The following is a 16188-nucleotide window of genomic DNA, read 5'->3' on the forward strand; positions in this document are numbered from 1 at the left end:
CTAAAATTCCTTTTGAAGACTGCAATTTATTCTACCTTTGAATAAAAAGAAAACATTGTATCAGTGTAACTGACTGAATAGCGCTGTTGTATCCAAGTACAGCTCAAGTTGTCATAGTTTTGGGCAAAAATATAAAGTTCAGCCCTTAGTTTTTTTAAAAGTGAAGTTTTTAACGAAGACAGAGAAGAAAAAAAAAGCAGTTCGATAGATAGCCTTAATTATGTGAGTACTGTATTCTTTTCATATTTTATCACTCTTATTTTGGCAATAAGAAATTTTAATTACTAAACACAGTAGGCAGATAGAAAGAAAAGCAGGCTGTATTTTGAGCGATTTATGTAAACCGGTAGAACTGGCACAGATCCAAATTTATGCAAGAAAAACCCATTATATATGCAAATGCAAAAATTTGAAATGAAAAATGTAGACAAAAAGCATGACAGGATGTACAAACAGCTATAAGATGCTTAAAATGGAAGAGGAAGAGGCTGCAAGACAGATAGCTATCATTTATGTAATGATAGATGAAGAGGTAGGTGCAAAGAACTATTGGTTTATTCTATGCCTTTCTTCTGGTTATTGTTTCTTTAACATAAGTAGTTTTTAGGTTCAACTAAAAGACCAAGGATTGACCAATTCAACCATCCATCCAACTGGGAAGTGATGCATCCATGACCTACACAAATATGTTACTGACGATGTTGCAAATATGTTGCAGTAGCTTCAGATTAGGGAGGTTAATGGAGAGAAGCCGGCTAAGGACAGGCAAAACAGAACTCCAACGATAAGCAGTCATTTCAGCCCTTAATTCTCCATGTACCTGTTGAATAAATAATGTTTGATTCAAAAGTGCAGGAGTGAGACCAAACTGTCTCTGCGTAGTTCCCAGCATTGTCAGCATACAGTCTGCTAGGTTTCAGTGAGACTGATTTGGATTTCTGTTGGTTAGTTAGGCATTAATTGATTGTCCGATAGAGCACCAATAGATATTTATTACTGCTGGTCATAATCTCTCTGTGGGCAATACGTTGATCCCTATTTCTGTTCATGTAGTTTGCTAACGAGTTATTCTAAGCCATGGAAAACATTGCCTCAAACTACATATTACATAGAATGAAAGATGGATCTAAGTTTTTCATAAAAATGCCTGTTATTACAGTTTCAGTTCTTTACTGTTTACAATCAAGCAATGTTTCTGAAGGCACAGTGTCATATCTCTCAAATGTCACTGAGTCATGACATATCTTTCACATAAGTTTCTTCCAGACTCAGTGCTCAGTCTACAGTCACTGTAACATAAAGAAAAGATGGTATTTCAATCAACATACTGGTCACTTGTGGATTGGCATAATAAGGGAATCCAAGCACCAGCATTCATATATCATGATTTCATTTTCCCCATGTGAATTAGCAACAGCTACAATCATTGGTGTTTGTTCAAATATCACTTCTACAATGGCATATACTCTGTACTGTAAATCATCATAAAATCACAAGCTGAGCCGCAGGGACATTTCCAACTCTGAAGGACCATTTCCAGCTCCAAAGAGGTGCTAAGACACTTGAAGCAGAAAAGCCTCAGTTTGACATTGTACAAGGGATGTTTGAAAAACTGACAACTTGGAGGCAAGTACCTTCACCTCCCATGATATGATGATTTTAGTTAGTAACTCAGCGCCTAGCAATTTACAACATTAGTCCCACTTACAATTGCATGCATTCAGCACCAAGTCCAAAAATACACACAGAAACTGACTTCCAACCTTTTGCTAGGTACAATCCCAATCATGAAGATTTATACAAAACCTTCCTTAACAAATATATAAATTTTAAAAGCACTCAAATAAATCTTTTTAAAGAATTCCATACAGAATGGAAGAGAAGCTGAATGATGGAACTGCAATTTACAGAACTGAGTCCAGAAAACATAAACAGTAAAGGAAAAACCTGAGCAGTTTGCAGATACTATTTGAGTCCAAGATTAAATTACACCTTCATTACTCATAGAATCATAGCATGGAAGCAGGCCATTCGGCCTATCGAGTCCCACTGACACTCTGAAGACCATCCTCCCCAGACCCACCACCCTACCTTATCCCTGAAACCCTGCATTTCCCATGGCTTATCTACCTAAGCTGCACATCCCTGGGCACTATGGGCAATTTAGCATGACCAATCCACCTAACCTGCACATCTTTGGACTGTGGGAGGAAACCAGAGCACCCGGAGGAAACCCACACAGACAGTCACCTGAGGATGGAATTGAACCCGGGTCCCTACCACTGTGAGGCAGTGGTGCCAACAATTGAACCATTGTGTCGCACCTGTGCTCCCCATCTATAGTAATATTATGAAACACATATGTTTATATACTGTATTTTATATATATTTGGAAAGCATGTGAATGACAATTGAAGTGGGGCTGGATTTACTCTGACTGAAAAGAGAGGAAGGAGGCTTATGTGATGTCAGTGCTTCAGATGATTGATAGGGGAGTACAACCAGGGAATTAATGTGCAGTTCTAAAGCAGAATTAAAGGAAATTAAAAGATTAATTATATATTATAATAATAAAAAAGTATTCTTACTGTTGTGTCTTTTATTCTATCCTAAAAAAAGAAAAGAAAAAAGTTTTAATGACAAATGCAATGAACTTTACCCTTTACAGTTTCCAAAATAGCATTAAAACTACAAAATGTTGGATTGCATTTAAATAAACTAATAATTTCGTTGAGTTAGAGCTTGTGCAGAAGTAAATGTGCTTTGTTGTAATGCATTTATTCAAAGTCTCATATGTGCCATGTAACCGTTTCCTCTGTCAGCATGAGTTAGTGCTTACATCAGGGTGAACAGTCTGAAATGCTCATTTCCGCATACACTATGTAAATTAGCTCACATTTTTAGAAAAATGTAAATGCAGTGCCTAGTGTGGTACTGAGCCATACAAACCAGAACGCTCCCAAGTTCAACCTCTGTTCCATGCGGAGTCTGTCGGGCGCTGGTGGGGGATCCTCGATTCTTGGGCTAAGGAGGGGAAATAACAATCAGGGTTTCTGTTCCTGATCATCGTCCAAAGAAAGAAAATGCAGATTAGGAGCATAAGGTGAGGGAGAGCTAAACCGGATCTTGTTGCTGCCTCTTCTCTCTATTCTTCCAATGGGATAGCCTATTGACATGTCATCAGGCTTCTCTAATGAAGAGACAACTTGCTCAACTGTTGCTAATCATAGGAAATAAGAATACCAAAAAAAAACAGCCCGAGGTATTGAGGGGCAAAATTATCTTTGAATATCTCAATTGTAGTGTGGAACTAGTGAGTAGCTGATGTGGTGGCTTCTTTGTTATGTCTATATGCAGCTTATTTTCTAAAGGGTTTTCTCATTCAGCAGCCCATTGTAACTGTTGCCTTAAACAACTAAACAACATTGATTTGTAAATTACTAGTTATTAAATGGATGAGAAGTTAAATGATATATAGAAGAAATATGCAGATATTTCAACTAATTATGGGGTGAACAATGGGGTATTTATAAGCAGCTAGACTACAAAATGTTACCTTGAGAGACCTGGAGTGAAAACAGCAGACTAGTCAGAAACTCTAATACTGAATTTCCCTCAGACCAAACAGGGGAAAAAAAAGTACTTATAGAAGTGCTAGTTACTTGACAATATTTGCCCCCAGTCAGTCAGATTATTTCCTTATCGAAACTGGGACAGAACTGCCAGTTCACTAATGATTTTTTTTCTGCTTTGATTGTTAAGAACACATCAATTAGGAGCATGAGTAGGCCATTCAACTCCTCAAGCCTGTTCTGTCCTTTGATAAGATTATAAATGACTTCATTGTTGCTTCTACTTTTCTGTCTAACTCCTTTACCTTGTAACTCCTGTGCCAATCAAAAACCTATCCAAATCATCCTGAAACATACTCAATGAACCTGCCTCCACTGGTCTCTGGGGAAGAGAATTGAAGAGTCTAATGACCAAGAGAAAAGAAATTCTCCTCATCTCTGTCTTAAATGTGAAGGACCTAATTTTTAAATTGTACCCTCCAGTTCTTATCTCTCCCATAAACAGATTACCCTGTCAAGTCCTCTGGGATCATATACGTTTCAACAAGATCACCTTACATTTTCCTAAACTTCTAAGTGGACGCAGGCCCAGCCTGTGTAAAGCATGCCAGGGATCAGCTGAATGAATCTTCTCTGCATTGTTTCCAATGCAGTTATATCCTTTCTTAAACTAAGGAGACAAAAACTGTACCCAGGACTTCAGATGTCGTTTCACTGATATTCTGTGCTTCAGTAGCAAAAATTTCCTATTTTTTAAATTCCACTCCTCTTGCAATAAACAACAACTTCCTTTTGCCTTCCTAATCACTTGCTGTTTCTGAGTGCTAACATTTTGTGATTTGCGCACCAAGTAACCTGGATCCCACTGTACAGCAGAGTTTCTGCAAACTCTCCCTATTTTTATACTATATTTTCTTATCCTCCTGTCTAAGTGAACAATTTCACATGTCGTGGTTATACTCCATCTGCCAAGCTTTTTGCTAACTCATTTAACCTCTCTATTTCCCTTTTCAGACTGACGTTCTCATCACAACTTACCCTCTTATGTATTTTAGCAACCAAACATCACTCCCTTCATCCAAGTCATTGATTAAGATTATGAATAGTTGTGGCCAAAGCACTCCTGTCACACTCTGTCCATTATGACATGCCAACTTTATTCCTACTCTCTGTTTCCTAGTAGCTAACCAATCCTTTATCCGTGCTAATATGCCACATTTACACTATGTGCTTTTATTTTATGCAGTTATCTTTAATGTGGCACCTTATGAGTACCATTTGGAAGTCCAAGTACATCAAATTTACAGGTTCTCCTTTATCCATATTACTGATTACTTTCTCAATGAGCTCCAATAAATTTATTAACCATGATTTCCCTTTCACAAATCATGTTGACTCTAACTGATTGTGTTAACTATTTTCTAAGAGCTCTTCTATAACCCCTCAATTGTAGTTTCTAGTATTTCCCCAATGATAAATGTTATGTCAACAGGCCTACAGCTTTCTGCTTTCATTTCTGTCCTTTCTTGAATAAAGGAGTTACTTTTGCTATTTTCCAATCTGAAGACAACTTCTTAGAATCTAGAGAATTTGGAAAATTACAATCAATGCATCTGCTAATTCTGCAACCACTTCTTTTAAGATCTTTTGATAAAGTCCATCATATCCTGGTATCTTTGCTAAGTACCTTTGCTAAAATATCTCTTTAAATGTCTTCGCTTGTATCTCTACTGACCCTCCCCTTAACCTGATTTTTCAGTTCACTTTAGCCAACTCTGTCTTCATACCCTTATAATTGCCTTTATTTAAGTTTAGGACATTAATTTTGGTCCTACTGTTCCTTCCCCCAAACTCTACGTGAAATTCAATCATGTTATGATCGTTGCTGCCTGGAGGCTGCTTTATTGTGAAATAATTAACTAATTCTGATTCAATGCACATTACCAGGTCTGTTGATCTGTGCATCAGCAGTTAAAAAATTCCTATTTTTATATTCCACTCCCCTGCTCTCTTGTTAACTCTAGAACATGTTACTCTAAGAATTGTCCTCAGAACATTATGAACTCATCTTCTGGGCTTGCTTTGTCAATTCATCTCATTTAAATTGTGCCTGGCTTAAAATCACCTGTGATTATTGCCATACCTTTCTTACAAGTCCACTATTTCTTCCTGTATACCATATCCTGCAGTGCAGTTACTATTAAGTGGCCAATAAACTTCTTTCCCAAGTAACTTCTTACCTGTGCTATCTCACCTTTTCCCAATTCAATTCTATAAACTGTATTCCTAAATATTAGACATGCAAATAAAGCTGGTTTGGATTCTGAAGTGTCCAGCTTTTAATTTAAGTGGGGACTTTTGAATAATATCCAGTGTGGTTCTACACAGAGAGTGGCTTCCATCAATTGCATTGGGCACTAAACCTGACTTTGGATAATCACAGGGCACTACTGCAACAGCGACAGAGCAAAAATTCATTATCATGATGAGTGATAAATGAACATCAAAACGTAAACAATTATTATAGTTGTTAGTATTACCCCTGCTGGAATCAATTCATAATTCATGAAGACAAAACTTCTCTTATACCATGTGCCATGAAAGGGAAAAAATGCAGGTATTGTCAGGTGATTTGCACAAAGGGATAGGGATGCAAGTAAAGTCTGGTTAAAAATTAGTAATCCTGAAATTTCCTTTAGAGACACTGGTATGGTGGTAATACAGAGTAATCCCGAGGCTAATTCTCTACTTTCACAGGTTCAAATCTCACCATGGCTGTAGAATTTAAATTCAATTTACTTATAATTCTGGAAATAAAAGTTCATCTCAGTAATTTGAAAGTATCATGAAATTATCAACAATTGCCATAAGAATCAATCTGGTTCATTCGAATCATTCAGGGAAGGAAATCTGCCATTCTTACCTGATCTGACCTACATATGACTCTAGACCCACAGAAATGTGGTTGACTTTTAACTGCCACTAAAATAGCCTAGCACCCTGTTCAGCTCAGGGGTAAACTGGTGATGGGCAATAAATGTTGCCTTTGCCAGAAATGCCCACATCCAAAGAAAGAATAAAAATAATATTTTAACCAATATAAGCAGATAAAAAAAATGACATATCCATTCCAAACTTTTCAGCAATTATTAACAATAGCGTTTAGCTGTTTATAATAATCTGTGAGTGCAGGGAGATGGGCATGTTTCCAACATGTCCTGGGAGAACTTGTGAGAAATTTTGTGGCAATATTTCAGCCACTGGTTTTTTTTTGCCCCATTTCACATTTGTACCAAACTCTGTTTTGCGTGGAGTGAGGATTTATTGGTCAAATTCTCCACTCCTTTGCATTTCAGTGCCATTCTCCCCAATGCTGCTACATCTTGGCAGAAAGTCTGCATGAATTTCTTATGAATCCCATTAGAAAGACTTTTGTTAGGCTCAGAGAAACTGTTCTTTAGCTGAGAGCTGGCACAGATTATATCGAGGATGAAGTAACAGTCCAAGAGGAGGTAAGACAATGTTAAAGGGAATTTACCTCTTAAAACTTGGTCCAGGATGCATTTGCAGAATTATTATTTGCCCTTATCTCAAGTCTTGGGGTTGTCATAATAATGCAAGTGTAACCTGCTGGTGGCTATGCCTGTGTGATTTGTAATACAATCTGCGCCGAAGTCTATTGGTGTTTGGTATTATCACAGCATACCATCAAAGTGTGGCTCTGAGACTTTCAAGCTCAGTATGTACATTGTACATATGCTGGCATCCAACAGCGCAATTTGCTTGTAATATACATTGTTTTCAACTGACAAAAGACAAAATCAATCTCCTGTGGCTTTGCGTGTACAAAACAGACACTCTTGACAAAATCCCTCCCTTTCCCATTTCTCATTTTATCTGCTGCTTCTCTCCTTTTATCTCTGCTTTTGTTTTGCTTTTAACTCTGTCCTCTTCTGATTTTGTATTTTTCTTCTTCCTGCTGCAAGGTGCTGAGTGATAGAATGTGGTTTGACAGGTAAAGGAGCCACCTCATCACATCAATGTAAGATTACATTTGGAGTGGGGGTTGTGGACAAAATCTGATCGTCAAAACTCTCCACTCATTCAATTACTCCTTCAATCCAATTGAACAGGGCTGATACTTCATGGAGAATTAGCATAGTGCATATCCATATACTATGCCATCCAAATCCAGCTGAGAATGACAGTTCTGGGCAAAATAAATAAATCCAATTCCAGGTGTTTAGAACTGAGGACTTCGAGTCCTGAAATCTTTAGTGACAGCAATAAAAGACACAAAAGGCAATTAGATGGGTGACTTTAACTATTATTCAGCAAAATTTTTTTTTCACTCTGTTCAGTTTGGAGAACAAGTTTCAAAAGCAAATTATTTTTTCTTAAAGAATGATTTGTGGGAACAGAATGGGCAAATTGCATAGTCATAGGGTACTGCATTTTTACTACAGAATAACAAATATTGTATGTCACATGAATATTTAAAGTGAGTTTTTAATAAAAGATATGCATGACATAAAATTAAATACAACCAAGTTATATTTTGAGGCAAAGCAGCAACACAAGATAAATCACAAAATAATGGTAACTTTAATATAAAGTTGAAAACAAAAATTAAATTCTCCTGATTTTGAGAAGCAGAAAGACAGAGTTTTAATTCAATCATAGCTATTGACATTTTTATAGATATGGCAGGTGATTGCAAAGCAGCCAGTGACTCAATAAATGATTACACCGCCAGTCAGTTCAATTTAGATCTCACTAGAGGGTTTGTGGGGACTGGAATTCATATCAGTTATCATTTACAAATCCTAATTCTCAGGGCTACAGTAAGTTTGAGTTGTGGGATTTGATTTCTGCCTTGTGCACTATAAGGATTTACAGTAAAGTACAGCAATAATCAGCAAATCAGCCCACAAGTAATTTATTTTTGTTGAGTCGTATGCCTGTTTTAGGCTATAAAGGATAGATTAATAATATGAACTAACTGTCAATATTTCATTTCAACAATATCTGCAACAGTTTGGTTGAATGCAAGCTAATTGCATGTTGCTTAATAAACTACCAGTGTTAATAATTTATATAATGTTATATCTACGAAACTGCATATTATTGGCAGTGTTAAGGAGCTGATTTGTTTAGCATCATAGAATCATTGAGTTGCACAGCATGGAAACAGACTCTTCAGTCCAACCCGTCCACACAGGCCAGACATCCCAATCTGATCTAGTCTCATTTGCCAGCATTTGGCCCATATCCGTCTAAACCCTTCCTATTCATATAACCATCCAAATGCCTTTTAAATGTTGTAATTGTACTAGTCTCCACCACTTCCTCTGGCAGCTCATTCCATACAGTCACTACCCTCTTTGTGAAAAAGTTACCCCTCAGGGCCTTTTTAAAATCTTTCCCCTTTCATCTTAAACCTATGCTGAGTAATTTTGGACTCCCCCACCCTAGGAAAAAGACCTTGGCTATCCACCCTATCCATGCCTCTCATCATTTTATAAAGCTCTACAAGGTCAGCCCTCAACCTTCGACGCTCCAGGGAATAAAAGCCCCAACCCATTCAGCCTCTCCCTTTAACTCAAACCCTCCAGTCCTGGCAACATCACTGTAAATCTTTTCTGCATCGTCTAAAGTTTAACAACATCCTTACCATAGAAGGGCCACCAGAGTTGTACGCAGTATCTAAAAGTGGCCTCGCCAATGTTCTGTACGGTCGCAACATGACGTCCCAAATCCTATTGCCAACGGTCTGTACAATGAAGGCAAGCATGCCAAACATAATAAGATTTTTAAGATAAAGAATGCAAAGATCTTGCTCTTCATGTGAATGATTTACTGGAACATAGGCCATTACATCCTTCAAGGCTGCTCTATTATTGAAAGAGATCGTAGCTAATTTGTTACCTAATTTTATAAACCTGCCTTTGCCTTCTGTCCATTAATACCCTTGCTTAACAAGAATCTCCAATTTTGGATTTAAAATGAACAACCAATCAAGCATCAATTGCTTTTGTCGAAGCAAGGTCCATACTTCTGTCACTCTGTATATCTAAGTGTTTCCTAACTTCACTCCCGAAACTACTGGCTTGAAGTTTTACACTATTGAGCGTCAGACCTAAACTCCTCAATCAGTAAGAGTAGGTTCTCTCTAAGTACCTTATTTATTTCCTTCGGTATATTGAAAATTTCAATCAAATTCTTCTTCTAAATTCCAGAAAAAAATTTTGACTTTGTAAATTAATGCATTCATAATTTAGGTAAACAACAGCTATACGTGAAAAGTTACTAAATATCAGCAATGTTTTGATTTCTTTCTTTCCCCAAAGTTTTTCCTGTAATCTGAAAGTGTGAGGACCCTACTTGGTATACAGTACCCAAGGGCAGGTGCCACCTGGTGACTTACTATGAGAGTTAAAAACACATTAAGGTTCAGTCACAACATTTTGATTCAAGTGACATTTGGTATGAACTGGGAACGATCCCATTCCTTGAAATCATTAATAAACCAATTGTGATTCTGTAATAATCCATGGTAACTCATTGAATTCACTTTCATAATCTCCTATGGTAGGATTTATACTTCAACATTTGGGTTGCTATAGAATTCTTTAACTTCCTGACATATACAGCACAAAGCTAGAAGATGTCATTGTGGTGGCAAGGGGATAGTTTATTTTCTCACATTTTAAGAACTGTGCTTAGTATTTTTTTTGTTTTAGGGTTACTATTGGCAGGGGTCCATGTTAAATTCCCATGGATTTCCAGCTTTGGAGCTGGAACTTAAGGTTATTCCACAAAAGGGGCACACCTGCATTTTCATGACTCAAAGACAGAATAAATTGGCTGCCATTATCTTGCAGATTTATCGAGGATTTAGCGGGAAGAGAGGCAGCACTGCTCACCTGATGATTACCAAGTGATACAGATGGAAAACGCCGCTTCTTCCCAACTGTACAAAGATAAGTGGCCATGGAAGACAAAGGCCCAGAATGCGGGATCGTAGCCAGGAGGAATGCTGTGCTTTAAATCCGTATGCTGTTTTTGTTCTGCTTGGGTCTGAAGTCTAACACAGCAACATGCTAAGACCTGATGCAATCGTCAAGGAGTTTAACGTGAGGAGCCAAGTCACACAGAACAAGCAAGTCTCCATTTCAGTTCCAATTCTGTTCTCACTCTGTTTATGCCGATTCCAACTGCGGAAGGTATAGTTTGCTATCCTTAATCTCCACATCCACTGGCTCGAGGGTTGGCTGAGAATGAAGGAGTAATCAGGCAAAATTCTCACTATCCATTAAGTACTATAAGCAACTTCTGTTAAGCTTCCACTGGTGATTGTTCAGTGTTGTGTACAGAAGACAAATTGTGAGCAGTGAATACAAATTAGTATAATAAAACTTCATTTTAATAAAATGGAGGCGGCCATGTTGATTCTTGAAGGTTGAGAATGCTCTTTCCCAATCTTACCATTCAAGTTGTCCTTAGCTGTCCTAGTCCTGGATATCATTTCTGAATGAGCCTTCTTCAATAATTCACAATACTATTAGATGCAAAACCACGGCTGGCAGTTGACACCAAGGGAGCAACTTTAAATCTCTCAGATGACTGAAGTGCTTTATATATTGTATCTCATCCAATTCACACTGCGGAACTGTTTAAAAATAAATCAGTTTGCTTTGGGATGTTTTCTTTTGCTGGTAACAGTCCTGTGGCATTCAGTCTCCACTTTCTTCCTTCCTTCCGACCTCCCTGCCCACAACCAGCAAGATTTCAGGCTTTTTGATACCACTATTTCTTTTCATTTTTCACTTATAATAAAGCAAGGCACTTTTTAAAAATAAGTTTCCAATGTTTGTTTCCATGCAAGCCACTTGAAAAATAATGTTAATTGGGTATGTCACTTGTAATGTCACCTACTTTGTGACTTTCAAATGAGTTGAAATGTTGTTGGTATAAGGTGCTCAGACTAAAAGCTTTGATTTAATAAAATACAACATATTGCAGCAAATGTAGCACATGTTGAGGGTGGAATTAAAAATATAAAGTGCTGAAGGACTCAGCAAATCTGGCAACATCTGTGCCGTGTAAAACAAAGTTAATGTTTTGAGTCAAATCTGATTGTTCTTCAGAACTATTCTGAAAGAGACTGACATTTGACTCAAAATTCTGTTTCTCTCTCCACAGATGGTACCAGATCTGCCATGTTTTTCAAGCACTTTACGTTTTTATTTCAGACCTCCAGGGGAGGTGATGGTCTGGTGGAATTATTACAGGATTGTTAATCTAGAATCCCAAGTAATGTTCCGGGGACCAGGGTTCAAATTGGGCAGATGGTGAAATTTGAATTTAATAAGAGTCCTCAATGAAGAGACGAATGATGACCATGAATTCATTGCTGATTGCTGATTGTCAAGAAAAATCCATCTGGTTCACTAAGTTCTTTAGGAAAGGAAACTGCCATCCTTACCTGAGACAACAAGGTGCAGGGCTGGACGAACACAGCAGGCCAAGCAGCATCACAGGAGCAGAGAGGCTGACGTTTCGGGCCTAGACTCTTCATCAGAAAAGCTGATGCACCTTGTTGTCTCGGATTCTCCAGCATCTGCAGTTCCTACTATCTCTGCCATCCTTACCTGGTCTGGCCTCCATGTGACTCCAGGCCCTCTGGGAAATTAGGGATATAATAACTGCTGCTTAGCCAGCAACACTCTCATCCCATGAATGAATATTTTTTAAAAAACAGTATTTTGCTTTCATTGTGGTGAAGGAGGAATGGTGGGGTTGAGGATAGACAGAACTGCCAATTCTTCTTCAAATACTAATTTTAATGTTTAGCTAAACAAACTGGCAAATTTGACATCCATATGATGTTACCTCCAGCAACGCAGCTTTTTTTCAGTACAGACGTATCATGTCCAGGTTTGTAGTGAGACTTGAAACGGCAACCTTTTGATTTGGAAGAATGTTACCAATGAGCCAAGCTGACACTTCACATTTTTCTAGGCAGAAAAACTCCTATACTTTTATTACAGGACATAGTCAGTGGTTAAAAAGCCCATTAATAGGAAAACTAAAGCAATTGTTTCCAAACATCTAAAACAAAACTGCTCTTGCTACAGAATAAACTTACTATAGTCAATAATTTATTTTCATAGAATCCCTACAGTGTGGAAACAGGCCCTTCAGCCCAACACGTCCACACCGACCCTTGGCACATCCCACCCAGACCCATCCCCCTATAACCCACCTAATCTACACATCCCTGAACACTATGGGCAATTTCCCATGGCCAATCCACCTAACCTGCACATCTTTGGACTGTGGGAGGAAATTGAAGGACCCGGAGGAAACCCACGCAGACATGGGGAGAATGTATTACAAACTGAAATAGAATTCCATTCCGGTTTGAGAAGTGGCTTTCTATTCTCTTTGTATCCCAGACAATGTCCTCCTGTCTCATTAGGGTCTTTCCCATAGATATCACCAGAGTTCTAATGGTGATGGCTCTACTCTCAGTTTTTCTTCATTGATTGTCACATTCACCACCTCTTCTTTCAAATTAAGCTTCTATGCCAACTCTGGTGTTACACCTCACAAAATTTTTGCATGTCAGATTTTGAGATTTTTTTCTAGAAGGAAGATATGGAAAAGTATAACTTTGTTTAACAGTGAAGACTGTAATGCAGAGTTGCCTTGAATTTTAATAACCATTCTCTGTCGGAAAAGATGTACAACGCCGACAAAATGGCTGGAAAATAACTTTTAACTTAAGTTCAAGGAAGGCAAATGGAAGAATGTTGAGGAAATTAAGGGCCAGTGCATTCTGATAGGTTTTTTTTATATAAAAGAAGGCTAATTTTGATGTTGAACTGGCTCTGATAAACTTCAAATACCGAGCAATTCTTAGTTCTGTCCTGGCAATCAGAAAACACCTTAAATGTTGTGTATTGGAAAGTTGTTGATCCCTTTTCTTTCATTGTAAACAGCAAGAAACTAAAAGTTAGAAATCAGACAGGGGTGTTTTAGAGACAGAGACAAACATTTCATTTAAAGGAAAAAGTTAGTTTTCAAGTGACTGAAAGGTCAGAAGTGTGGAAGAACAGTTAAAAGTCATCTTTTTTAAGTTGTGTAAGATGATCCACTAATGTTCTTTTTTTTTGTTGTGCAAAGATAAGTTGAACAGTTTGACTTCTGTTCTGTATACTCGTCTTACTGTGAAATAAAACCTTATCGATTCAAATCTAGCTGTATCTAACAAAGGCTTTGCTTGGTTGGACTTCAGAGAAATTGAGGATGTACGTGTACAAATAACATTAATATCCAGCTCAGGTCACAAGGGGTTACTACAGTTACATCCCAGGGTTACATTATCACAGAAGTAGGTAGAAAGAAGAGTGAGTCAACTTCCAACATCACCTCTCAAATTTTTCACATTTTGAAGCAGCACATTCTATCAATTTCATTCGTGGATTGTTACCTAAAAGGAAAACTGACTCTCCCTTTTTTTAAGCACCAAACAAAATTCCTTCTCCCTACTTCATTGTTTTAAGTTCCGTTAATAAGCTCAGATAATGAAATGACATCTTTTCTAGACAAAGGCTGACTAGCAAGCTGGAATGAGCAGTATCTATTAATACTTGCAACAATTTAACATATAAAAAGGACATTTTATCAGTGCTTTTTGTCTTGCGCTCATTTGGACAATTCAGAAGAATACCAATTTAAAGTGAAAACCAAAATTTATACTGTATGAGGGGAGAGTGCTGATTGATTGCCAAGTTTCTGATCAATTGAGAGGTTACCATGGAGAATGCACCAGTTCATGATGATTGACACTTAACTGTTAGGCTTTGTTTAAATTTTACATCAGGCAGGTTGATTCTGATTGGTCAAAGCAATGTCCTCAGAAATGAACCATTGAATGGCTCTCATTTACTTTGTTGAGTTGGAACAAGCAATGTGCATGTACATGATCTTTCTGTCTGAAAAGAACAGGGCCCTGTGTATCAATAATATATAGCTTTCAGTACATGCAAGTATGCCATTTTGCAAGCTCAACTGACAATCCTAAATTGATTGTCAGGCTCATTCTTTGATAGCCAATGGATCATCCAGCAAATGTTCTCCAATTGCAGAATCATAGCTAATATTCAGCACTGTGCTGGGCATATTGCAAGAGTGGACTAATTGGGTATGGATGGGTATGTAAGGAATATGCTGTCTGACATGATCCAGCAGTCTTTGGGATGTATGGCCTACATACTTGGCATCACACTTGTACCACATCAATCAAATGGCAGAACATCTTTTTATCTTGACAGCTTCATTCTGTTAATTGTAAACACTACTTGCCTTGCTACTGCCTGGTAGCGGCATGAAACAGGTAGCTTCACCTGTTGCTCATACAGTTGAAATAGATTAGCCTTCCAGGGTGACCTGAGGTTGATTGGGCACTTTTCAAGACCAAAGGTCAGCCTTAGGACTGTTAGTGAGTATACAGTGGGAAGTTATCTGATCAGGGTAGCTACTGGCCTGTGGGATGGATTTGACGCACACTATTTCAGTATAAGGTTGCACAGTGAACAAATGGCTTGTGCCCTATTTATAAGCCTGTTCATAAGGTCACACAAGGAACTGTAGAAATCCCATCGTGTGTTCTGACGAGTAAAGGTAGGTTTGTGCTAGAATGTAGTAGATTCTCCCCTCCTCCAGCCCCTTCTTCAACCAGGATATCAAAGAAAGTGAACGCATCTGAGTGCTCCATTTCAAACAGACAGAGCCTATTAAAACATGTATGGAAATTCAGACATGCAGCTGTGTATTCGAATACAGAAAACACATCATCTACATATCAAAAATACGCAAGTGGTTGGAGATTAGGTTTCATTCCATTGACTACATGTTCCTCATGGAATAAAACAAGTATGTTCACAACAGCTGGTCCTAGTGGGGATCCCATTTCACAACAAAATAGGAGACAGGCATTCACTGGTCTACTTCCCAGGGCAATGTTATGATCAATCAGAGTTAAACTGCCTGGTTTAAAATTTACCAAAGTCTGGCAACTAGCTATCAATCATGATTAACTCCATGGTAATATCTTCACCAATCAGAGTCCATGTGTCAACTAATCAGCACTCTCCTCTCGTGCAGTATAAATGCTGATTTTTCCTTTCAATCATAAAATGTTCTGGTATATGCAGGAGTGCAGGATGACATGGTGTTGTAGCGGTATTGTCACTGGGTTAGTAATCCATAGACCCAGAAAAATTTCCTAGGGACGTGATTTTGAATCCCACCACAGATAGTAATATTTGAATTCAATAAAAATCTGGAATTAAAAGCTGGGTTTAATGTAAACAGTGCCATCACTGATTGACGTAAAAACCCTTTTGGTTCATTAGTGACCTTTGGGGAAGGAAATCTGCCATCTTTAACTAGTCTGAGCTACATGTGATTTCAGACTGACAGCACTGTGCTTGACTCTTATCTGCCCTCTGAGCAATGAAGAATGGGCAATAAATACTGATCCATGCAGTGATAGCCAGATCCCATGAATGAATAAAAAAAAACCATCAACAAAATGTGTCTTTTT

The 16188-nt window shown here is 38.0% G+C and overlaps 1 protein-coding gene across 5 annotated transcripts in view; it reads right to left on the reverse strand.

Annotated features, from left to right (window-relative positions):
- Positions 1–16188, reverse strand: part of sobpa (sine oculis binding protein homolog (Drosophila) a) — a 306669-nt gene that overhangs the window by 72198 nt on the left and 218283 nt on the right. For 3 of the 5 annotated variants that reach the window (XM_048597018.1, XM_048597017.1, XM_048597020.1), the window contains exons 6-8: positions 9247–9345; positions 2950–3024; positions 2589–2609 (exon numbers count right to left, since the gene is read on the reverse strand). The exons of 1 other annotated variant lie outside the window; for it this stretch is intronic. In XM_048597018.1, coding sequence (XP_048452975.1) covers positions 2589–2609; positions 2950–3024; positions 9247–9345 — 195 coding nt within the window. The remainder of the gene's footprint in view (positions 1–2588; positions 2610–2949; positions 3025–9246; positions 9346–16188) is intronic. One more of the 5 variants, XM_048597019.1, reaches the window with a different exon arrangement.

The sequence above is a fragment of the Rhincodon typus genome, chromosome 5 (genome assembly GCF_021869965.1).
Source record: "Rhincodon typus isolate 14 chromosome 5, sRhiTyp1.1, whole genome shotgun sequence".
Classification (NCBI taxonomy): Eukaryota; Metazoa; Chordata; class Chondrichthyes; order Orectolobiformes; family Rhincodontidae; genus Rhincodon; species Rhincodon typus.